This window comes from Triturus cristatus, chromosome 6 (assembly GCF_964204655.1).
Source record: "Triturus cristatus chromosome 6, aTriCri1.1, whole genome shotgun sequence".
NCBI lineage: Eukaryota > Metazoa > Chordata > Amphibia > Caudata > Salamandridae > Triturus > Triturus cristatus.
Window position 1 is genome coordinate 236,709,340 of NC_140589.1, and position 26,624 is coordinate 236,735,963.

Consider the following 26,624-nt stretch of genomic DNA (forward strand, 5'->3'; position numbering starts at 1 on the left):
CCATGGGCTACCGAGGACACCTCATACACCGCCAGCCACTTATCTACGTCATCCCCAACACTAAAACTGGCCACCACCTCCCTCGGTAGATGGATCTTATGCTCTCGTGGAACCTCAACGGGTACGCTGCCACCATTCCTGTTGCCTTGCACCCCCAGCTGCAATGCTTTCAACTCCAACTCCTTCAGGCTGAGCTCATGCGCAAGTTTCCTTTCCTCCATGGCTAGCCTCTTCTCCTCACCCTCCTTCTCCATCCTAGCAAGCTCCAACCTCAATTGCCTCTCCTCCCTCCTGTCCTCATACTCCTCCACCGACACACTCCCTGCTGACACACTACTGCCTGCCCTGGAATGTCTCCCTGGCAACACATTGTCACTAATGTCAACCTGCAGTAGGTCCAATTCTCCTGGAGTGCCCGGTTCCCCTCGAGCGCCCGGCTCCCCCGGAGCACTCGGCTCCCCCTGCCCCTCGTCCCCTCTCCCTCCCGGGTGGGCCAATACCCATGCCCTCAAGGCTTTCTGAAGCTCCTCTCTCTTGGCGCCTCACCTGACGGACACCCCCATCCCCTGACAGAACTCCTTCAGCTGCGCCACCATATACATTTCCAGTTTGGCCAGCTCGATCTCCATCCTGACAGGTGGGGCCCCAGACAATTCAAGGGAAAACACTAGGACGTAGGCAACAGGTTCACAACTGGAGCCTATATACTCAAACGGACAGTGAAGGGCAATTTGCTTGCGTTAGGATAGGTGTCCAATTGCGGCGCACACTGAATCCCTGTAGGGTGCTGCACAAGCGCAAGTCCCAATCCCACCGCTGAACACCAATGTTAGAACTGGGGTCACCAATTCCGACACGGTAGCTTGGCACGAGGTAGGAAGGCACCCGAAGGCAATGTGTAAAGCACTGGTGCAGCACTCACTCCCACAGATTCAGCCATGCGCACACAATGAAGGAAGCCACAACAGGTTGTTTTGTAAAAACCAGATACTTTATCTATTTTCAAATCAGGGTGAATCAACTCATTTCAGGAATAATGCGGGTACTTAGCAAGGTAACAGTAAATTCATCTGGGTAACGGCATCCGATAATCATGGAGCACCAACCATTTCATTCAGTTACATTGAGCAATGCAGGGTAGAGCAATAACTAATTCATTGCATTTAAATGGAACAGTGCATTTTCGGAGAACAGTCAATTAATTCCAAAACTTAAGCAGATATTCGCAGCACAGCAACTAGCCCCTTCAGTTGGATGAGTTGGGGAGTGGTGTGGCTCACTGGTTAGAGGCGGCAGACCCGGAAGCAGAGGTCGGTCCGGGACCAGGGTTCGATTCCCGACGCGGCAGGGTCTTGGGCCAAGGTCAGCGGACTCGATAATTCTCGCCTCGGTGCCTACTCTAATCATGGATCCCACTCAGCAACTCTGGGCAATAGCTTGCTTAATCTCCACATACGGCCCCATCAGCGCCGGGGATACTTGTCTTCACCTTGGAGATACCCAGTAGGGACCATCTCACAGGGAAAGCCAGGATGGGTTCCCCAGCGGTATACAGCGCCGGGACGCCCCGTTGCTGGGGCAGCTGTGCGCTTTACAAGTATACAACATTTACATTTACATGAGACGGTGCACTCTAGGACAACCATTAATTCATTACAGTAAATCAATCAGGGCATGTCACAGCAACAATTAATTCAGTTTAAGCTCAAGAACAGGTATGAATCAAGTGAATAGCACCCAGAGTCTCATGACAACAATTAATTCATTCAATGGACGGGTGCGGGTACTTCCAAGGTAACAGTTAACTCATTCTGATAACCAGGTCCGGTACGTGCAAGGTACAGTTATTACAGTCGAGCAACCACAGCGTATCTGATTTCCCACTCCACTCTCCTGGGGGAGGCACGGCGAGGCACCACCCCTCAAGGGGTGTGGCCCCAGCTGTTATCACTTGGCCCCATAGCCGGGGCAGTTACCACAAGGGGGGGAAAGTAGATGGCAGGCCCCAGCTCCCCTTGCACTCACCAGTCACGCTGCGGCTCGCGGGGCTGCTCCCAGGTACTTCGGTGCTAGCGTTCACCTCGCGCCTCCCCCAACCCCTAGGCGGCCTGGCTTCCTCCTCACTCGAAGCTGCACCCAGGGGTAGGAGCACGCTTTAGGCCGACGGAGCCCTTCTCTGTGTTCCGGCTCCGCTGTCCGGGTTCCCAGGGGGCTCCAGGCTTTCCCTACAGCCCGGGGCCCAGGAGCCAATCAGGAGCCAGCCTTCGAGTGGCTGGGCAGCGGGAGCCAATCGGGTCGCGGCCCTCCGTAGGTGCGACCACCCGAGCCAATGTGGGCCGCGCCCGCCTCTTGATGCGGGAGACAACGTCACACCCCGGCCTAGTGCGGACTTCCCCGCTCCCGCAGCGACCCTCCCAGGACCGCGGGACCGCGGCGGCAGCTTTCACGCTGGGCAGTTCGGTAGACAACAGGCGCCGGGGCCGCGGCGGTGACTCTCAGGCCCTAGGCGCTCTTGGCAATGGCGACCCAGCACAGATCCCACGTCAGCGGCGCAGGCGGCGCCTCCGCGTCCACAGTGCCCGGGCCGCGGCGGTGATCCTCGGCAGGTGAGCACTTCTCCCTCGGCGGGGCAGGGACCCACGGTGGCAGCTTTGGCGGTTAGCGCCCCCCCACCAGCGCAGCGCTCAACCACGTGTACCCAGGCGGCGGCGGTGATCGGGGGCCCGCAGCCCTAATGAAGCACAGCTCATCTCATGCGGGGACACAGTGGCAGCTCAGCCCCCTCCCGGGCGGCGGCGGTGACAAGTTTACAGCGTTTATAGGCACCGCGCTGAGCAGCACCAGCAAATTAGCTCTCAGGGGGGCACAATTCCGGCAGTACAACGCTGGGTAGGCACAGCGCTTGATCACAGTCAGCTTCTTCTTCAGGGGCCCAGGTCTGGCAGCATAGCGCTTGGGGGCATCCGCCCTAGGGATCGGGTGAGCATCCGTCTTGGTCACAGAGTTCAAGCCACGATAATCCACACAGAACCGAAGTTCCGGTGTGGTGCCCGGTGGGTCCGCTTTCGGCACCAACACCACCGGACTAGCCCAAGGGCTGCTGGAAGGCTCAATCACCCCCAGATCCAACATCTTGGCCACCTCACCCTGGATGCTGGAATTGACCTAGTCGGACAGCCGATAAGACTTAGTTTTTACGGGTGGGCTGTCCCCTGTGTCCACGTCATGGGTACACAGATGCGTGATCCCAGGAGTGAGGGAGAACAACGAGGTGAACCGCTCCAAGACCTGGCGGCAGTCCCTCTGTTGCTCAGGGGTCAAGGATGGGGAGAGAACCACTCCCTCCACTGATCCATCCTTCTCTTGAGTCGCCAGAAGGTCCGGAAGAGGCTCACTCTCTTCCTCTTCGCTCCCATCCGTCACCATGAGGAGAGCAAGCTCCGATCTTTCGTGGTGCGGCTTCAGGCGGTTGATGTGGAACACCCTATGGGGTAGTCGGGGGGTCTTGAGGTCAATGACGTAAGTGGTCTGGCCTCTCTTCTCCACGATGTCGTACGGCCCAGTCCACCGGTCCTGGAGGGCACTAAGCTCTCCAGGCTCCAAGACCCGCACCTTCTGTCCAACATCCAACTCCACCGTCCGAGCGTTGCGCTCATACCACTCATTCATGATGGCTTGGCTAGCCTCCAGGTTGTCTGAGGCTTCCTTCCACAGCTTGGCCATCTGGCTGCGGAATGCCAGCATGTAGCTGACCACGTCACGGGGAAGCTTCGTAAAAGTCTTCTCCCACCCCTCCTTCACAAGACTGAGGGGCCCCCTAAAGGGGTGGCCATAGAGCAGCTCAAAGGGGCTGAACCCGACTCCCTTCTGCGGCACCTCTCGATAGGAAAATAGCAGACAGGGCAAGAGGACGTCCCACTTCCGTCGCAAGTCCTCAGGCAGACTCCGGATCATCCCCTTCAGAGTCTTGTTCAAGCGCTCTACAAGCCCGTTAGTCTGGGGGTGGTAAGGAGTGGAGAACCTGTAGATCACTCCGCACTCCTTCCACATGGCCTGCATGTAAGCCGACATAAAATTAGTGCCCCTATCTGACACCACAACCTTGGGGAATCCCACACGGGTAAAAATCCCCATCAAGGCCCGCGCCACCGCAGGTGCAGTGATGGTCCTCAGAGGGATCGCCTCCGGGTACCGGGTGGCGTGGTCCACCAACACCAAGATGAACCGGTATCCCGAAGAAGTCGGCGGGTCCATCGGCCCGACAATGTCAATACCTACCCGCTCAAAAGGGGTACCGACAACTGGGAGCGGTTCCAGAGGGACCTTCAACTTGGACCCAGTCTTGCTACTCACCTGGCAAGTCTTACATGTCTTGCAGAAGGTGTCAGAGGCGACTCGCATCCTGGGCCAGTAAACATGCGGGACTAACCTAGCAAAGGTTTTGTCCTGGCCCAGGTGTCCTGCTAGTGGTATCTCATGTGCCAATTCTAGCAGAAAGGCCCGGTAGCATTGGGGGGACCACTAAGGCCCTAGATGACCCATGCACCGGAGCCTTAGGCTCACTGTAGAGGAGACCATCCTCCCAGTAAATATGGTAATTGCCGGTCTCTTGGTTCGTCGCTTGGGCTTCGGCCTGTCGCCGCATACCTTCAAGCGTGGGGCACTCCCTCTGTGCCCGACAAAATTCCTCCCGGGTAGGCCCTCCTTCCACCTGCCACTCTGCAGGGGTCGGCAAGTCCCCCACTGGAACAATATCCACCTCTGCGGACTCCGGGGTCACCTCCGCAGGCTCCCCATCCATCTAACAGGGGGCATCTCCCACAATGTCCTCCTGGCCAGCATTGGGCTGGGCCATTGTTCCAGGCTCCAACCCGTTGAGTTCCTTGCCGGGCAGCCATGGACCTCGTAACCACGCAGGTCCATCCTGGTAACCCCAGCATCTCAGCATGAGCGTTGAACTCCACCTCCTTCCAGGCGGTATGTTCCAAATCGTTTCCGAGCAAACAATCCACTGGCATGGCAGGGCTGACGGCAACTCTCAACTGACCTGAGACTCCTCCCCACTCAAAGGGAACTTGGGCCACGGAGTAATGGCTCAGGCTGTTATCAGCCATTACCACCGGGTGGAATACTTCAGGAATCACCTGCTCCGGGGACACCAGCTGACGTCTTACCATCATCATGCTTGCACCCGTGTCCCTCAGAGCCCCCACCTCCTCCCCGTTAACCCGTACCCTCTGCTGGTACTTGGCGGTGTTCAAGGGCAACTGTGTCACTGGGACCATCTCTCTATCCCCCAGTGAAACCAGGGTCAAGCCAGCCCACTCACCCCCCTAATCTAGGGACAACTCCTCCCCCAGCGCTACACTAGCCACTCCGGGGCTCTTACCACCTGTGGGGGCTGGGGACCGTTTGCGGCACTGGGGATCCCCCTTGTAGTGCCCAACCTCACCACATTCGTAACACCGGACAGTTCTGGGCTGCTGACTCTTGTCAGGGTAAGTGGGTTTCGGTGATCCAGAATGGGGTGGGGAACCTACCCCCTTCCTTTGAGGTCTATTTTGGGGGCCTTTGAAGAACTCCTTCCTTTTATCCCCCCTCTCTCTTCTGGGGGGCGCCCTGTCCGCCCTTCTGGGTGTCTCCCCCGGGTTCCTTGTGGGACACCCGGGTGCTAACCCTGGTATCTGCCTCCTCCGCAAGCTTCCGAGGGTCGGTCAGCTTGCAGTCTACCAAGTGTTGACGTAGCTCTGGAAAACATTTATCGAGGAGGTGCTCTCTTAAAAACAGATTGTACAGCACCTCGTAGTCGCTCACTTCGCTGCCACGCACCCAACCCTCTAAGGCCTTACGTGCATAATCGCAAAAATCCACCCAGTTTTGTGTGGGAAGCTTATGGCTGTTACGGAACCTTTGGCGATACTTCTCGGGAGTTAGACCAAACTTCCTAAGCAGGGCCTCCTTCATGACAGGGTAATTAGTTTGATCCTCTCTGTCTAAGCCCAAGAGCGTGTCCCTCGCCACGGGGGGCATGTACCGGTACAGACTACCCCCCCAGTAACTCTCGGGCACCCCATGGGCTACCGAGGACACCTCATACACCGCCAGCCACTTATCTACGTCATCCCCAACACTAAAACTGGCCACCACCTCCCTCGGTGGATGGATCTTATGCTCTCGTGGAACCTCAGCGGGTACGCTGCCACCATTCCTGTTGCCTTGCGCCCCCAGCTGCAATGCTTTCAACTCCAACTCCTTCAGGCTCAGCTCATGCGCAAGTTTCCTTTCCTCCATGGCTAGCCTCTTCTCCTCTCTCTCCTTCTCCATCCTAGCAAGCTCCAACCTCAATTGCCTCTCCTCCCTCCTGTCCTCATACTCCTCCACCGACACACTCCCTGCTGACACACTACTGCCTGCCCTGGAACGTCTCCCTGGCAAAACATTGTCACTAATGTCAACCTGCAGTAGGTCCAATTCTCCTGGAGTGCCCGGTTCCCCTCGAGCGCCCGGCTCCCCCAGAGCGCCCGGCTCCCCCTGCCCCTCGTCCCCTCTCCCTCCCGGGTTAGCCAATACCCATGCCCTCAAGGCTTTCTGAAGCTCCTCTCTCTTGGCGCCTCGCCTGACGGACACCCCCATCCCCTGACAGAACTCCTTCAGCTGCGCCACCATATACATTTCCTGTTTGGCCAGCTCGATCTCCATCCTGACAGGTGGGGCCCCAGACAATTCAAGGGAAAACACTAGGGCGTAGGCAACAGGTTCACAACAGGAGCCTATATACTCAAACGGACAGTGAAGGGCAATTTGCTTGCGTTAGGATAGGTGTCCAATTGCGGCGCACACTGAATCCCTGTAGGGTGCTGCACAAGCGCAAGTCCCAATCCCACCGCTGAACACCAATGTTAGAACTGGGGTCACCAATTCCGACACGGTAGCTTGGCACGAGGTAGGAAGGCACCCGAAGGCAATGTGTAAAGCACTGGTGCAGCACTCACTCCCACAGATTCAGCCATGCGCACACAATGAAGGAAGCCACAACAGGTTGTTTTGTAAAAACCAGATACTTTATCTATTTTCAAATCAGGGTGAATCAACTCATTTCAGGAATAATGCGGGTACTTAGCAAGGTAACAGTAAATTTATCTGGGTAACGGCATCCGATAATCATGGAGCACCAACCATTTCATTCAGTTACATTTAGCAATGCAGGGTAGAGCAATAACTAATTCATTGCATTTAAATGGAACAGTGCATTTTGGGAGAACAGTCAATTAATTCCAAAACTTAAGCAGATATTCGCAGCACAGCAACTAGCCCCTTCAGTTGGATGAGACGGTGCACTCTAGGACAAGCATTAATTCATTGCAGTAAATCAATCAGGGCATGTCACAGCAACAATTAATTCAGTTTAAGCTCAAGAACAGGTATGAATCAAGTGAATAGCACCCAGAGTCTCATGACAACAATTAATTCATTCAATGGACGGGTGCGGGTACTTCCAAGGTAACAGTTAACTCATTCTGATAACCAGGTCCGGTACGTGCAAGGTACAGTTATTACAGTCGAGCAACCACAGCGCGTCTGATTCCCCACTCCACTCTCCTGGGGGAGGCACGGCGAGGCACCACCCCTCAGGGGGTGTGGCCCCGGCTGTTATCACTTGGCCCCATAGCCGGGGAAGTTACCACAAGGGGGGAAAGTAGATGGCAGGCCCCAGCTCCTCTTGCACTCACCAGTCACGCTGCGGCTCGCGGGGCCGCTCCCGGGTACTTCGGTGCTAGCGTTCACCTCGTGCCTCCCCCAACCCCTAGGCGGCCTGGCTTCCTCCTCACTCGAAGCTGCACCCAGGGGTAGGAGCACGCTTTAGGCCGACGGAGCCCTTCTCTGTGTTCCGGCTCCGCTGTCCGGGTTCCCAGGGGGCTCCAGGCTTTCCCTACAGCCCGGGGCCCAGGAGCCAATCAGGAGCCAGCCTTCGAGTGACTGGGCAGCGGGAGCCAATCGGGTCGCGGCCCTCCGTAGGTGCGACCACCCAAGCCAATGGGGGCCGCGCCCGCCTCTCGGTGCGGGAGACAACGTCACACCCCGGCCTAGTGCGGACTTACCCGCTGCCGCGGCGACCCTCCCAGGACTGCGGCGGCAGCTTCCACGCAGGGCAGTGCGGTAGACAACAGGCGCCGGGGCCGCGGCGGTGACTCTCAGGCCCTAGGCGCTCTTGGCAATGGCGACCCACCACAGATCCCACGTCAGCGGCGCAGTGCCCGGGCCGCGGCGGTGATCCTCGGCAGGTGAGCACTTCTCCCTCGGCGGGGCAGGGACCCACGGTGGCAGCTTTGGCGGTGAGCGCCCCCCCACCAGCGCAGCGCTCAACCACGTGTACCCAGGCGGCGGCGGTGATCGGGGGCCCGCAGCCCTTATGAAGCACAGCTCATCTCATGCGGGGACACAGTGGCAGCTCAGCCCCCTCCCGGGCGGTGGCGGTGACAAGTTTACAGCGTTTATAGGCACCGCGCTGAGCAGCACCAGCAAATTACCTCTCAGGGGGGCACAATTCCGGCAGTACAACGCTGGGTAGGCACAGCGCTTGATCACAGTCAGCTTCTTCTTCAGGGGCCCAGGTCTGGCAGCATAGCGCTTGGGGGCACAGCGCGTTATCGGCAATTGTGTAGAGCCCACAGCAGCAGTCCAGGTCAGCACTTGTCAGAGGGGGGGAAGGTAGATGGCAGGTTCCCCTGGCAGGCTTAGTGGGGGAAGAAGGGGGTTGAGTTGGCAGGCATCAGAGGCAGGGTGGGTCTCTGCAGCACACTAGAGATGGTCCCCTGGGTTGCCCCCTCACCAGACAAGATCAGTAGGCAGGCAGAGTCCCTCATCTAACTTGGGAACAGCAGGGCCTAGACTCAGTCAGTCCCAGTAGTGTAGGTTTCTCCCCTAGGCCCAACCGCCTACGCTCCGGCAGAGGTTCCCCCAGGTCCAGTGGTGCCCCAACTGACTAGTCAGGTTTCCCTCCTTTCCTCTTATACCCCCAGGTCAGGTGACCCTCCTGCAAAGGCGGCAAAGCATAATCCCTCCCAGGGCTGGAAGGTTCCAGGAGCTTCCACATAATAGTCTATGGGACAAAAAGGCGGGATGGAAAAAGATACTGTATCCAAATGTCCCAGCCTGCTCCTGACTACTAGTATGTGTATGCAATGGCCACTCCGCAGTAGCAGGGGCCTGTGGCAGCCATGTTGTTAGGAGAGAGCACCTGCACCTCAGCACTGTTTAGCAGTGGCAAGGCGCCCAGAGACCTAGGGCCAACAAAAAGATGGCGGAAAAAAATGAGGCGACAAGGGAAAAACGGGTAGACCACCCTAGGGCTGACAGGTCTAACAGGGCCCTAATCATTTTTGAGGATTTTTGCGCTGAGCGGGGTCTGGAAATTAATGTGTCGAAAACAAAATGTATGTCTTTTAAACCACACAGAACTTTTTTAGGTAGTATTTAAGTGAACAATCGTCCATTGGAGCAAATGAAGGAGTTTACTTACCTGGGGATTAATATACGGAGTGATTTAAAATGGAACCAACAAACTGACCTGGCGACACTAAAGTATCGACAATTGGTGGGAGCGCTCCTAGTGGAGTATAATAACTCACTCACAAAACCAATTAGCCCGGTGCTGCTGGTTTATAGCATAAAAGTGGTCAGCTCAGCCCTCTATGGTGCAGAACTATGGGGGTGCGAGAACCTGACAAAACTGACCATAGTAGAAAATCGGTTCCTACGTAAGATTACTAACCTCCCCCAAAGCACCCCAATGTGTCCCCTACGCCACGATCTCGGGAGAAAGCCCGTCGGAGATATTGCTAAATTATGTCCATTACTATACTGGCGCAGATTATGGACGACACCTGAATTGATGCCATATGCTTCAGGCTTTATGGATATAATTAAGACTGATAACTTCCATTAAATTAAATGGCTAAGAGAGGTTCGAGAAACCCTACGAAGTATTGGCCTGACAACACTATGGGATGACCCAGGTACTGCTCGCTTCCCCCACAAAAAAGTTTTAAAAGAAAAATATTGGGAAATGGTAATGCACAAAACCATGAGAATCTGCGAGTCAGCATCTCTTACAGGTACTTTTCTAGAAATAAAGTACATCTCGAGATTTGAACAATACTGGGATACAATAACTAAGCCATTCGATAGAAAGCTTTATTTTCAGCTTAGGGTGGGCTCATTGGCTCTAAGAGCATTCACTGCCAGATGGGTGACACAAGGCAATAACAAGTGTCCAATATGCCAGGTACATGTGGATTCGGTGGCACACCTACTGTTTGCTTGTCCAGCATATAATGCCCCACAACGCACATGGCTGGTGCCAATTTGTAAAAGGTTGGGCACAAGAGGGAGTGAAGAAGCCGAAAGAATTTTACACACTGATACGACAACCCCCATTATTGTAGCAGTTGCAAAATTCTTAGGGTGGTCATGGACCACAAGATCTAATTTGCTATCCACATAACATGGGGAGTACCCGCAATTGCACGTTTTGCACATGTACATGGGGATTTAGGACTACACTCCTTTTTAACGGAAATTAGCTCTATGGATATCTTATTGTGTTTTTAGATTAAGATTTTACAAAGGTTTCAGCTACAAAGTATGTAGTAATGTTTTTAGAGTTTTATTGAATCCTAGTATTTTATGATGTTCTGATGTAATTTCCATAAGCAAGTTTTATAATTAAGCCTGACAGTGTGTATAATCCATTATTCTAGTACCACCCTTTTATGACTAAAGTGTTGAATAAAGCTTGTTTGGATTGGAGTGTAGTAGTACCACTCAAACAGGGCCAAGAATAATTTTTTGACTGAAATGGATAACTCCTGTAATGATTTTTTTGATGTACATATTTCTGATGAAACCTTACGAGAAACACAAGAAAATAATGATGCAAGTAATGTGTCTATTGCGGGTGATGTAAATAATGATAGCAATGTTGGATTACAGGATAATTTTACAGAAACAAATGTTCAAGAAAGAAGAAAGGTTGTTGTACCTGCAAGATTTAAAGATTATATTCTATTTTGATCATCACAATGCATATTGTATAATTTTTTTCTTTTCATTATATATGTATATTTGCTTTGTTGTGTCATAACTGAAGTATGGGTATGTTAGAATGTTGCTGGTAGTATTTATCTTGTTGATTAGAATGTTAGTGTATGAAATGGAAACCTGCGCGAGGAGTTATCATCTCATTATGAGCGTTCCTCTTGTGGGCCTAATTATATGCATTGTAACTGAAGAATAAACTACTAAATATAGTAGAATTCAACCATGCACTTGTGAAGTTATTCTGCTACACGGGTGCTTGCAGATAGGGCGGCACACCATGTGCCCCCCTGCATGCATCACATTGTCCGAGGCAACAGGGGACCCTGTAGGGCCCCCTTAGTTCCATCACTGCCAGCCTTTTCATTGCGGACTCACCGCCATGAAAAGGCTAGCAGTGAGGAAACTTGTAATATGCTTGGCTGTGCCGCAATGGCACCACCAGCACATTACTGCCTCACACCCCTGCAACACCGCTGGGGAACGGCGGCTTCCTGGTGGTTACAGCGGACACTGTGGCAGTCTGACTGTCAAACACAAAATGCGGCTGTCGGACCATCGGTGCCGCGGTAGCTGCCACACCACAGTGGGTTTGGCGGTCCTATGGACTGACAAATTCGTAATCAGACCCTTTGTCTCTTTTTCCAGTTCAATGTCCCAATCCCACCTGCATCGGTGACTTGAGGTAGCTATCAACATGGTGCAGCTGTGAACTGCAGGTTTCCAAAGAGGGACTCAAAGACCCAACCCATCAATACACTGGATTGATTGACCATAGTTTGGCAACGTTCTTATTTATCTTTTCTAAGAAAGGGGCACCCAAGATATCAATTTCTGAAAGAAGAAATTAGGAAATTATTGGACACTATTGTTAGAGGGGAGCAGCGGGTCATACACAGTGGATGTGGACAGTCTGAATTCTTTTACACTTACTTTGACAGGCTCTCCGATGAGATATTGTCAGGACCAGCACAATGGTCGAATTTGTTGTAGATCATGGCAATCTTTAGGTCAAAAAAGTTTGAGAGGGCATCTCAAAGTGTTTGGGATGGGGTGATGTCACAGTTAGCCGCTGTGGGATTGTAGAATTCCTTGACGTTGGTAAAGAGCTAGATCGCAGCGCATGGGGCCTTTACCGTGGCTCTTGCGCACGATCATCTCGTGTGTCAACAGGTTGTTGATTAAAATGTGTTCCACGCTCCACGCCGTTCACTGCTTACCGGGTTTCTTGCATATTGTAATCTTACTTCCACTTATGGTAGATTGTTACTTTTATAGATATGTAATTCTTATTTTCAATTGTTAAGGGGAAAGATGTTGTAGTGATGTCATGGTTACATGCACGAGATGATCGCAGCGCATGGAGCCTTTAAAGAGGCTCATGCGCACGATCATCTCGTGTGTCAACATGGGTGTTAATTAAAAAGCCCAAGAAGGTGGTGAAGGGTTCTCCGAAATTTTCCGCACCAGTTCAAGTTTGCAAAGTATCTAAGGGTTCAGCCTTTTTATTCAACAAAGGGTGGTGGAACAAAAGAAATGTAGTTTTAATTTCCAATTCTCAAGCTGACATCATTTCTAACCATTATGGATTAAATGCAGGTCATTCACAATCCTACAATTGGTTACAAGACGTGGTTCCTACAAAATTTAAAAACGTAGAAACTTTAGTTACACCCGCCCCTTCTCTTATGTTTCAAGCACACTCTTCAGTTAGCCCTACAACCACACATTTGAGTGACAAAGAGGTAGCAATGTGCGGGAAAAACATTACTCGCACAAGAACGTTAACACAGAAGTACAAAGATTATATTCTAGAATAATTTAATGTTCTTGTTACTCATCCTGATTATGTAAAAATTACTTTGCATATTGTAATCTTACTTCCACTTATGATAGATTGTTACTTTAATAGATATGTAATTCTTATTTTCAATTGTTAAGGGGAAAGATGTTGTAGTGATGTCATGGTTACATGCACGAGATGATTGCAGCGCATGGAGCCTTTAACGAGGCTCTTGCGCACAATCATCTCGTGTGTCAACATGTTGTTGATTAAAATGTGTTCCACGCTCCGTGCCGTTCACTGCTTACCGGTTTTCCAAGCAACTGTAGTTTTGTGCTGGAATCCATGACAGCAGCAGGACGTCGTGGTCGTGGGTGAACTTCATACCGGAATAAATCATTCTTTATTTCATACTTGCTTCCTGGATCTCCACTTAACAACGACCTTTCACTTAGGAATAAGGTAAGCCATTATTTGGCTTGGTCCTGGATCCCAATGTTGCCTAGTCTCTGAATTAGGATACTATGGTCCACAGTATCAAAAGCCGCACTTAGGTCCAGTAGGATAATGGCAGCGGAGCCCCCTTGGTCTAGTATAATTTTTAGTTTGTCAGTTATAATTAAAAGGGCTGACTCTGTGCTATATCCTGGACGGAACCCCATTTGTGCCTGGTGCAAGATATTGTTTTCCTCCAGGACCTGTGAAATGATATTATTGACATGCTTTTCTATCACTTTACCCAAAATGAGTAGTAGTGATATGGGGTGGAAATTCCCCAGTACCAAAGGATCTAGTTGGGGTTTCTTAAGTAGAGGCTTCACATTGGATTGTTCCCATGTCTATAGAACTAACCCGGTGCTCAGTGATAGTGAAAGGAGGTCTGCCATCGTGGATAAGATAGGATCTCTGCCCTGAAGTAAGATTTTGGGGGGGCGAGCGAGATCAAGTGAAGAGCCAGACTTAATTTTGCCTAATAATAATCTTGTAAATTCTTTATCAATTAACGGGAAGGAACCCATTACTGTAGAACAAGGTGGGCTGGATTGGTCCGAGTTAGGGTATTGGCTTTTTGAGTCCGAGATTGCCTCCCTACCTTCGGGACCATCCACAGGGCTTGTGTGTAGTGAGTTGATGATGTTTTCTACTTTATTATTGAAAAAAGTAGCTAGCTCACTACATCTCTCCTTAGATGAATGAGGCAGATGGATGTCTTGCCCAGTCGTGGTGAGTGACTTCACAATTTAAAAAGTTCTTTGGGGGAGTTTGAGGCCAAGTTTCTCTTCTCCTCGTAATATTATGCCTGTGCTAGTTTAATGTCATCGTGATATTGTCTGATGGCTCTTTTGTATATCAGCTTGAGGTCTGGAGCAAAAGTTTTCCTCCAGTTCATTTCGAGTTTCTTGCAATTCTTTTTTTGAATTGCAGGCTGGTTGTTAAACCATGCTGCTTTTTAGGGTTGAATGGTACTGTTTTTCTGGGTTTCTGAAAACAATGATCTACTGAATAATTGATCCAGTCTATCCATTATTTGTGTGCCTCATTGGTGTCTCTTCTTAGAGAGGGAATGGGGGACTCAAGACATTTGGGGCCATATGTATGAAGCAAAATTTTACTCGCAAATGCTGCGAATCGCAAAAAACTGCGTTTGCGACAAAACTTTTGCTAAACGCGATGTATGAGACATTCAAGCATCGCAAATATAAGAAATCGCTAAAATAGCGATTAATCACACTGCGAATCAGAAAGTCTGCGATTATTGGTGCGAATTCCAAAATTGCGATTTGCACCTAGCGAAAATCGCAATTTGAAAATTCGCATTTTTGGTAATCGCAATGAAATGTATGAAAAAATCGCAAATTGCGATTTCATCATATCCGCAAATTTGAGAATCACAATTACCACCAAGTCTGACCAGGTGGTAACCAGGTGCAATCTATTTAAGGAGGCCCACAATGCAACAGATTTTTCCACAATGGCTGGGCTGTATGTGATAGCCAGGAGGCTGCGAATCAGAGCTGCGGCACAGAGGAAGAGACGCCAGGAGAGGATCTTTTGTGCGCGCATAACCCTGTTCCAGTGCACTGAGGATGAGACCCATACAAACTACAGGCTGGATGAAGAGAGCATCCTTGAGTTAATTGAGGAGCTCAAACCTATCCTTGAACACCGCACACACAGGACACACACCATCCCCACCCACATCCAGGTCCTGTGCTCACTGCACCTCTTGGCATCAGGTAGCTTCCAGGTGGTGATAGCATCAGCAGGAGGGGTCTCACAGAGTGCATTGTCGCGCTTTTTCCACGAGTTCCTTGATGCCATGCTCCAGAGGCTGCATCACCACATCCACTTCCCCAGCACACCACAGGCACTAGACCAGACCAAGCAGGAGTTCTATCAAATAGCCCAATTTCCCCACGTCATTGGATGCATAGATGGGACACATGTCGCAATATCCCCCCTTCACAGAACGAGTATGTGTTCAGGAATCGCAAATCCTACCATTCCCTGAACATACAGGTGGTGTGTAATGCCAAGCACATCATCACCGACATTGTCGCAAAATACCCAGGCAGCACGCACGACGCCTTCATCTTCCGCCACAGTGGGATACACCGTCGACTCACAAGTGGGGAGTTTGGTGAGGGATACCTACTAGGTAAATGCATTTGTACAAAGGACACACTAGTAAAGGATAGCATTGTCAGGACAGTGTTTAACTATATTCCTCCCACCCCACAGGTGACAGTGCTTATGCGGTCCGTGACTTCATTCTGACTCCCTACCTGAATCCTGCCAACGTTGGGGAGCGGAGGTACAACAGTGCCCACATAGCAACCAGATGTACCATTGAGCGGACCTTCGGGATACTCAAGAGCAGATTCAGATGCCTACATAAGAGTGGAGGGGCACTACAATACAGCCCCCAGACCTGTTTTAAGATAGTGGTAGCATGTGCCATGCTACACAACATCGCCACCAGGAAAGGCACCCCAGTGGAGCTAAGTGAATCGGATTCATCCGATGATGAGGGGCCAGCACCAGGACGCATGCCAGTCGGTGTAGTTGGTGCAGCTGCTGGGCGCCAGAGGCGAGATGAGATTACACGCAACTATTTCTAGGTAAGAATATATGACACAATGCTAAATATCAGTTGTGAGGCAGTGTTTTATTTCCTTAACTTCAGGATAAATGACGGCACACAGCCTTTGTTCCCCACAGTGTATAGTCAAATGCACAGCACATGTTATTATCACAGTGCGATTGCACAATCCGGAGCAAGTGTCCATGTGAACTGGGTTGAGGCACCCAACTCCTGGTCCAACTTAGTACACCTCAAGTGCGGCGCTGTTGTGCCGGAGCCCCTGGCAGGGGGTGCACAGTGCCCTCCTCACGTGTCCCAGTAGCTCTGCTGAGACGCCCACTACGGCGCCTCTCCGGGGGGGTGATGCGGCTCCTGCCCGCAGCTCATCCACAGCAGATGTGATCTGTACCAGGGCCCTTGCCACGTCCTGGCTGTTGTGTGCCACCTCACGCTGCATACATATGCTTCGCCTTGACAGCACATTTGTTGCTGAGGACAGCCGGTTAACTGCCCGTATGTACAGGTCTAGGCGCTGCATCTCCCTGTGCCTAGCAGCACAATCTGCCCTCAGTTCCGCCTCCAGGGCACCCGTCAAGCCCATGAAGCCAGCCCTGACCTCCCTCTGTAATGAGCGCATGTTTTTTGCCTGCAGGCGCTGTACCGCCAACATTTGGCCCTCCAGCCCGCCGAAGACTGTGTCCTCTCTTGGGGCTGCTCCACTGGTGGATGTACGTGCCCTGCGCCTTGATGGAACTGGCGGGATCGGATCAGCATGGTGTTGTGGCTCTGGCTGTGCTGGGACTGGTTGTACATCGCCAACTGTGTCCTGGCCTTCATCCTCCAATGGGGGCAGTGGTGGCACTACAATACGCCTGCGGCGTTTTGGAGGGATTACTGCGCTGTCCTCCTCCTCCGTTTCATCCTCTTGCCCTGGTGCCTCTGGGTTTGGTAATTCTTCCTCTCCTCCTCTGACTAGTTCCTGTGTTTCTGATGGTGCTGTGGACGTAAATGCACACATTAATTTTCTGTCCATATTTGTACTTGTCATGTATTACATTTCACTGTTTGGATTTACATGGGTACTGCCTGTCTGTATTTTGACTTTCCCGATGTGCATATGCTGTTAGGGACTGGCTGGGTGTAAATGAACCACTGTAATGTGCATGTGGCTACATCTCCCATAATGCATTGCTGTGTGTGCTTGGGTACCTGCACTGGAGTTTTTGTTTTGTTCTGCCCATGGGTCGCTACTGGGTGTGTGAGGGTAGTTGGGGGGCATCAGGGGGGTGATGGCATGCTTCTTACCTTGTCTTGGTGCCGGGGGGTCGGAGCTGTCCAGGTCGGACACGCCAATCACACTCTCTGGTAGCAGGGTCCCCTCAACCAGTTCCTCAAGTGGTGTGGAGTCAGTGGCGGTGGAGGTCCCAGCACCAGTCTTCTTTGCTTGCTCCAACCTGGCAGCCACCTTTTCCTTGGAGCGCTGGCGCATATCATACCAGCGCTTTCTTAGATCTTCCACACTCCTGTGGGTGACACCTACTGCATTGACTTTGCGCTGGATGTCCGACCAGATCCTACGCTTGCGTGTCTCCGGCACCCGCAGGGACTTATTGCAAAAGAGCAGTTCGTGGCTTATCAGCATTTCCTGTATCAGGACCTCCAGTTCAGTTTCAAAAAACTTATGTTTTCTGTTACTGGGTGTTTCCCCCTGCTGCTGTTTGTCCTGGCTGGCCATGTCTCCAGTGTCTGCCATTGGTTCTTGCACTGCAGAGTTCCCTCACCTCCACTCCTTCTCTCACACTGTGCTTCAGAAACTCAGGTGCAGCATGGATAGTCACACTTCCTGGTTGTTATGTCATCATGCTGCACCTGAGTTTCCGATTCTCTAATTTGCAAATTTCGCAAATGTGCGATTTTTTCAGCTAAGGAATCGCTATTTGAAATCTTGCAATTAAATAGCAATTTTTACGGAACCGCTATTTAATTGCAATTTTTTATATACATCCCGTTTTGCGATTCTAAACTTGCGATTCGCCAAAAATCGCAAATTGAGAATCGCTAAAGGGGGGTTACATACATATGGCCCTTGGTCCAGTTTACTGGTACAACCCTAGGCCATTTACTGCCTGAGATCGCACTAACTGCTGCGGGTGTTTGTGCGATTTGTTTGGCAAACGAAAAAGGAATATAAAAATGGTCAGACCAAGGAACTTATAAGATGCCATGTAATGTAAGCGAAAGTCAAGGAGAGTAAGTCCGCCATCTTTTTTGCATAATTATAAGACTTTTATTTTCAATAACAGATGCTTCTGGTGTCAAATTAAAAAAAAAAACATGGATAATTCTAATTTAGCAATAACAATAAAATCTGACTTACAAGAAAAAGTAAAAAAAAAAAAATAGAGGTACAGTCAACATCTTAATTAGCGCAATCTTCCCTATAATTGATAAAGGAAGAGATTTCCAGACTGAAAGAATTTCCAAAGTTTTTTCATTAGTGGAATGTAGTTGTTAAGAAATAAATTCCCCGGCTGTTCGGAAAACAATACCCCTAGGTGTGCTTTGGGGTTTTTATTAGAATTTTCTTTTAATATTAATGCCAGAATATTGGGGGTTGTATTGAGCAAAAGACATTTAGTCTTCTATTCATTAATGTTATAACCCTCCAGTGTAGTGTATGTTTTTATAGCTTGAATGGACAAATTTATATTAGTTTAGAGCACTGTCATTAGCATAGAGTTTAATTACTGAGACTTAAGACAGGTGTGCAGAAATAGAATTATTAAGATGAATGTGGTGGGCTACTGATAAAAAGGGCAAAAAGCATGGGGGGAAGGCGCAACCCTGACAGGTGCATTTATGAAGAAAAATTTGATTAGCCGATTACTTGTGCAGATGTATCTTTGTACAGAGTGAATAATAACCCCGTAAGTTTGCGAGGGAACTTAGATTTCTCTAATATTCCAAACAAAAATCTGTAGCATGAGGTCAAAAGGTTTTTCCACATCCAGCAGAATAATTGCTGCTGGAATTCTATCTGTCGTAACAATGTCGATAAATTCTGACATATAATGTGCATTGGCGCATAAAGTCCTACAGACAATAAAATTTCTCACATCTTTCTGAATAAGTTTGGCGGTGACAATATTTTATACAGTTAGCCAATATTTTTGTATTGATCTTATCATCTGAATTGAGCAAAGTTATTGGTCTATACGAAGAGGGCTCAGTAGGAGGTTTCCCTGTTTTTTAAGAAAATTATCAGCAGTGCTTAATATGAGCTGGTGCTTTCCGGTACTGGGCACCGGCACCTAATTGTAAACACCACTCTTAGGGCAGTCAGCCACAAGGTGGCGCGCTCATGTAATTTAGTGATGAGCAGTATAACAGTTGTTTAGGAAAACAATATTCATTAAAAAAATCGCTAATTGGACGATTCTCTATACTCTCCTAATGAAGCTGCCGAACCTCCGGGTTGTCGGCTGAATAGCTGTGTCCATATTCTTGAAGAAATAAAGGTTTTTAAAAAAAAAAAAAAAACAATCGCTAATACCTGCCTCCCCAGCCATTCCTTTAGCTTTGGGGACTGGAATAATCTGAACTGTCGCATTTACATGCGAGAGAGATGGTTAGTAGTTGTTGTGGCAGCAATGATCAGGGCGATGGGTGGTGTAAGCTGCAGTGGCCTCCTGAACAGAGCCCTGGCACTTAATAATTTACAAATTAAGCACTGGTTATCAGCATGCCCTTGGAAAATGAGCATGGAATGGATCCTCCATCCAATAAAGAATTAGAAAGAGTGCTTTTCCCAATGAACCAATTGGGCCTACAGCCGTTTTCATTGGCTTGTCATTATAGCCAACACAGGCCCACTGTACTGAGCATTCAATTTGTTGCAAGGCACCCACAACTTTTGCGATCAAAAAATGACAAACATATACAAAATTACAGTAGACCAAGCAATATGCAACCCCTCTTAAAGCGGCCTAACAAGGAATATCACAGTGCAAATCTTCTACCCTGAGGGGATAAACAGCAACATAACCCTTGCTTACTAAGGTATTTTAGTGATATTTCATGTAACAAAATTTCTGTCAACAGGCTTTCACACTTTTCACAGTAAATATGTCAGGCCCACTACCTTTGTCATAGCAGTTCATAATAAACAGACCAGGCCTATGGCATCTGAAATACATTTTTCCACTAATCCAAAGAAGGTAACAGCAAGGCAGGACTGGCCGTAGCGGGCACCGGGCAATCCCCCGGTGCGCCGCACGGGTGGGGGCCGGTTTTGGGCTCCCGGGGGCCGTTTTTGTTACAGGGCCGTTTTTGCAGCACAGCTGCAAAATCGGCCCTGTAACAAAATTGGCCGAAAACCGGCCCTGGCAAAGAGCTCCGCGGCACCCTTAAGCCCCAGGAGGGGGCGGCCGATCACTTTGCCAGGGCCGGTTTTGGTTCCCAGTCCGGCCCTGGGTAACAGCCTTTATCATTGGCTTTCCACCAAAAGCAACTCACGACTACTGTTCTGAGAATGATCTGTGCAATATAAGCACTCTTTTTCAGCAGAGGCACACTGCTTCTGCCCTATTAAAATCTTGCAGAAGGGAAACTCGTCATCTGGGTGGATCCAAAGCATCTCTCTAATGCTTCATAACACACAAAATCACAGAATCTATTATTTTCAGTTTTATGTAGCACACAAGTTGCTAAAGGGCATCAGAGCTCTTTAGCTGAGAACAAGAAGAGATCACACTTTGTTTTAGGCATGAAGGCATTGGGTGTTTTTGCCAGAGACTCAAACCTGGCTCTGCACTCCCAAAGTCGGCAGCTCTGGCTTCTAGGCCACACTGCCTCTCCTTGAGGTCTGTCCAGGGCTTTAATTTGGATGGGTTCTGTCGGTGCTCAGCACCAGCAGTCCTAACACCCAGGTGCTGAGACGGGTCCCTATCGGACTCTCCATTTTTGCTCTCATCAGCGGCAGTATCACCCATCACCAGCCTTTGATGTAACTTCGAAGAGTCTCCTTTGTTATGCATGCTGCAGGGTTGGATTGGGACCACAATTCGGCCCGGGCCACCAAATAAAAAGTGGCCCAAGTTCACACATTGCACCCTTCGTAATGCTAATGTGTAAATGCTCGATCGCTGGCCCTCACTGGCCCCACCACCCGATGCTCCAGTCCTCTCCCCTGCTGCAGTCCCCTGAAAAGTAAGTGCTAATGGCTTCCCATCAGCAGCTCCTTGCAAACTCTGTCACGCCTGGAGAATGGGCTGTGACAGGAGCAGCCCATTGTCATTCTTCCTCTGATATCAGCCTGCTGGCCTGAATTCATGTGCATGGGGTCATGTTTATTAAGGCTGTAACAACAGTCTTTCACACCGTGCACCATGGGTGGAGCCCTTAGTAGACCAAAAAACCGGCCCACCAACTGGCCTCAGCCAGAGGCTCATCGGCGGATGCCCGATTGCCCGCCTTGCCAATCCGAGACTGGCATGCTGCCATGATTTAGAAGCTAATCGGAAGATATGATCTAAAAGCGAATGTCGCGGGAATTCAAAACGGGGCAGGAGGGGTGGTGGGCGGAGCTTAGGCTCTAAAAAGTAACCCCTATACAGTCATTACCTGCTGGAGACTGATAACGCTGCTGCATGGACTGCTGCTGTCCAGTACTAGCAGGTTTCAGACATTTTCAAGCCCACAATAAATAAAAGTAAATATTTTACAAAGAGTTTGATTTAGCATTCCTGTTTGAGTGTTCTAGTTATTTCACAGTCTCATAATTTCAGAATTGAAGCATTTTCAACACTATTTACAACAAAGTTGTTGTTATTACTCATGTATCTTATGCAGCAAACAACCATTGACTAAGCCAATAGCCCTGGCTTGTTTTAAGTGTAATGTAAGTTGTATTATATATCTAGAATGCAATAACAGAAACAGGCAACAAAACAATCGGGCAGCACACTATGGTCAGCACAGATTTTTACCTTTCATGTTTTTAAGTCACGCCCTTAAGCACGTAGGCCACACACCTTTGAGAGACCCCCAGTTTTTTCATCCCCTCTAAATCCCTGGGTCTGTCGACAGCTGTACTGTCAAGTCAGATTTTAACAGTAAAATGCAAACCAACAGACACTGAAATAAACCATAAAAATTTAAAAAATTAACAAAGTTAAAGGAAAGAGAAAGCCAAATACAAGGGCACACACCAGGCTCTTTATGAGCGGACCTACTCTGAAAACTACACCAGCGACACATGCAACATGACTGCAATATTTATTGTACAATCTCAATCCGGTTTAGTGAATCGTAGTGAATCATTAATGCAAATGAGCATCTCTTAAAGCCTTGACCCACCCAATGCCGGACTGACCATACCGGGCATTGGGCATTTCCCAAAGAGGCTGGAAGGGTGGGGATAGGTTTATTGCTGAGCTTGGGGGCACTGTGTTTTGCAAGTTATTATTGGTATAAACAGCAGAATTCACTTTATATCCACCGGTTTTGAGGCATCAATAAAAATGTCAAGATAACTTTGGTTATTAATGTGTTTGCTGGCGAGGGATTGGAGTTTTGTCCAGAGGCAGTTTTAGCTCATCTAAATTAATGCAGAGGGTTAACATGCCCACTGCAAAGAACATGTACATGCAGATCACAGAACTGTATTTTATTTGGCTAGCTCAGTGGGTTACAGCTTTTGTCATAGAGATCCTTTTTTTATTTTCAGTTCATAAGTTACAATCATAATATAGTACAGTGAGTCATGAACTGCCATTAAAGAGCTGCATGCAAACTGCATGGTAGAGGTTAGAAGTCTATATTCCACCCCAGTCTTTTATTGTCCTAATGTTGCTAAAAAAGTTTTTTTGGGGTAGAAATAAATTATTACTAGTAAAGCCAACTCTAACTACTGCGTTTGCGTTACGTTTTGAATCCTGAGTTTGTGCTTCTCCAGACTAAGCACTACACCTTATAGTCTCTTCTGTCTTATGTAACATTTTCTATGCACTGGTTTACATATGTATTATTCATTATCTCTGTATGTGTGTGTAATGCAGTGCTCTGACACCATTCACTGGTGTGAGAGGCGCTATAAAACAAATTAAATACATGTGAGAGAGGGACTATGGAGAGAGGAGGGGCACTGTTGGCGAGTGATAGTGAGAAAATCTATGGAGGAGGTCATTAAGGGGGGTACGCAAAAATATTGTCGCACTGAGCGCCACCAACTCTAAAGCAGAGCCTGCTGTCCTGCTTTTTGGGATGGAGGATGCTACCATCCCTTAAAATGGTCTTTCATTGTGTTCTCAACTTCTTTGCTGTGCTTACCTATGCACTTATGTTATATTTAAATTCATGTTTAATGCTTTAAATCTTATTTTTTGTGTTTTCCATAAAAATGACTGTGCATATGACTGGGTATCTTGGTGCACTGTCATCATTTACTATGCCTTAATAGCTAACACGATTGAATTTATAATGAAAAATGTGTGGTAGAATGCACCATTTTTTCAATTTTTTCTCATATTGCCTCGAGGGAAATCCCTCTCCCCAAACCCTCCTTGTAGTGGTCAGGCCTTCTCGCTATGCCCCGGAGAGGGGCTGGTCTGACACAATTTGCCAGGGCTTCTTTGGGTATCCAGGCTGGCCCTGGATCCACCTATAAGATGCCCTGGGCATCCGCCATGCTCTCCTGGAACTATTTCTGACATCGTATTCGATGCTGTACAGATATATGTATTTATGTTTGTGGTTTTACATATCACAAACATGTCACAAGGTTGTTAGTGCACTTTATAATTTAAGAAAAATTACAAATTCCTATTATAATGCAAAAATATGTCTATGCACAGTACTTTACCGATACAAAATCAATATTATATATAAAAAAAATTAGGGTGCAATCTCCCATGACAATGGTAGCTGCACTTACCGTAGTCAAGGCCTGGTAAAGGGAGAAAAAGGCCAGGTACCAGAAAACACGTCCTGTGACAAAAGGAGGCACAAACCACAGGAAAAAATAGGACACAATCATGAAAGGGGTGCATCCGATCATCCTGTAACACAAAGAGATGTGGGAAAAGGTTGGACTGTAGTATAAACAAAAATAAATACTTTATTTATACTATTCATTGACTTACCATATTCGTGTAAACTATTAATCATTATTATTACCATCAGGAACGGTGCAATGATTTTTTAAACAATAGGAAATAAACATGGGCAAATCCAGTAGATTTAGCCTTTGTGAATTATCGGTTTTGACAATGGTTTAAGTCATATTGTTATGATATGTTATGTTACATACAGTTATAAAGCACTGCGTATACCCAAGGGTGTCTTGGCGCTAGTAGCAGGGGTGGAAACAGGAGCATGCTGCAAATAAAATTACAGGTTAAAAAGCCAGGTCTTAAGAAGCTTTCTGAAAGCCGGCAGAGAGGATGAAGATCTAATATGGAGTGAAAGGGTATTCCAGAGTTTGGTGGCTCCTACAATGAAGCTACTACCACCCCATCTAGCTTTTTCAAATCTAGATGGTGTAACTGAGAAAGTGGTACAAAAGGGGGTGGTGATGGACGGAGCATAAGAACCAATCAAACACTCACACCCAGTCAACAGATCTGGGTTTGATCCATCACCGTTCTTTAGCCCACTCTGCCACCCCAGTTCAGACATGGCCATATGCAAATCAGTCTGACCCCGTGCCTCATGGGAACAGTCCAGCCTGAACTGCCAAGCCATGCCTTCCCTGGACCGGAAACAAGCTTCCTAGGACCGGTTTCTGGCAATTCAGCCGTCTTCAGCCAGGCTTGCTTGAATCCAGTGGCAAAGTGAGCAAGGGACTCACGTCTGAGCATACCCTGCCAACTTATGGCGAACAAAGCGGTACAAAAGGGGGTGGTGATGGACGGAGCATCAGAACCAATCAAACACTCACACCCAGTCAACAGATCTGGGTTTGATCCATCACCGTTCTTTAGCCCACACTGCCACCCCAGTTCAGACATGGCCATATGCAAATCAGTCTGACCCCGTGCCTCATGGGAACAGTCCAGCTCGAACTGCCAAGCCATGCATTCCCTGGACCGGAAACAAGCTTCCTAGGACCGGTTTCTGGCATTTCAGCCGTCTTCAGCCAGGCTTGCTTGAATCCAGTGGCAAAGTGAGCAAGGGACTCACGTCTGAGCATACCCTGCCAACTTATGGCGAACAAAGCGGTACAAAAGGGGGTGGTGATGGACGGAGCATCAGAACCAATCAAACTCTCACACCCAGTCAACAGATCTGGGTTTGATCCATCACCGTTCTTTAGCCCACTCTGCCACCCCAGTTCATACATGGCCATATCCAAATCAGTCTGACCCCGTGCCTCATGGGAAAAGTCCAGCCCGAACTGCCAAGCGATGCCTTCCCTGTACCGGAAATAAGATACCTAGGACCGGTTTCTGGCATTTCAGCTGTCTTCAGCCAGGCTTGCTTGAATCCAGTGGCAAAGAGAGCAAGGGACTCACGTCTGAGCATACCCTGCCAACTTATGGTGAACAAAGCGGTTCAAAAGGGGGTGCTGATGGACGGAGCATCAGAACCAATCAAACACTCACACCCAGTCAACAGATCTGGGTTTGATTCATCACCGTTCTTTAGCCCACTCTGCCACCCCAGTTCAGACATGGCCATATGCAAATCAGTCTGACCCTGTGCCTCATGGGAACAGTCCAGCCCGAACTGCCAGGCCATGTCTTCCCTAGACCGGAAACAAGCTTCCCAGGACTGGTTTCTGGCATTTCAGCCGTCTTCAGCCAGGCTTGCTTGAATCCAGTGGCAAAGTGAGCAAGGGACTCACGTCTGAGCATACCCTGCCAACTTATGGCAAACAAAGCGGTACAAAAGAAAGTGCCCAGAGATCTAAGGTTCCTGTTCGGAGTGCACAGCAATTTTGAGGGGCTAGAACAGCTCGATATACACAGAAGTTTGGGATTAAAGAGCCTGAGCTGCCAAGGGGCAAATTATCCCCTCCCCCATCAACCTGTGAGCCTGAATTCACTGCTGGGCAGATGGGAAGGGTAATAAAGCAGAGCATGCTGGAGGGACATGGAGCTGGCCTGGCAACCACTGAATGCTCTCTTTGCAGACCTGTAACCAGTGTTTTATTTGAGCTGGTGGTTTCTGGTGCTTGGCATCGGCACTTAATTGTCAGCTGTTTATTAATACAATACAATAATTACTGATACCTACCACCAAGGCCAAGACCTTTCTTTATAGCTTTGGGGACCTGGAATTGTCACACTTTTAAGCGTGTGATTATTAGTAGAGCGTTGGTGCTGTCATAGTCAGCTCTGGTAGAGGCAACGGGTGGGACGCGCTGCAGTGGCTCTTTGATTTACACAAATTAAGCACTGCCTGTAACTGTTGCTATGGTCTGCACAGGGAGAATTCTGATTGGCTGAGCAGCTCCCAACATTCGATAAAGGGTGCTAATAAACCTTCTCCTAATTCATTTTAAAGGGTAAATAAAACAATGGCTATAGGCCCTTTGAGCAAAGTTGTAGTGGTTATCACAATACAAGGTCGGTCAAACAAAATGGAGGCAAGAGTAGTTACTTCTCTCCTAGGTTAGTTTAAAATATAAACAATAACTGGTAGAGACGTCCTCCCACA

General features: G+C 49.0%; 1 protein-coding gene across 1 annotated transcript in view; it reads right to left on the bottom strand.

The window, feature by feature from the left end:
* Positions 1-26,624, bottom strand: part of MFSD2B (MFSD2 lysolipid transporter B, sphingolipid) — a 255,778-nt gene that overhangs the window by 173,730 nt on the left and 55,424 nt on the right. The window contains exon 4 of the mRNA XM_085610602.1: positions 23,899-24,022. Coding sequence (XP_085466728.1) covers positions 23,899-24,022 — 124 coding nt within the window. The remainder of the gene's footprint in view (positions 1-23,898; positions 24,023-26,624) is intronic.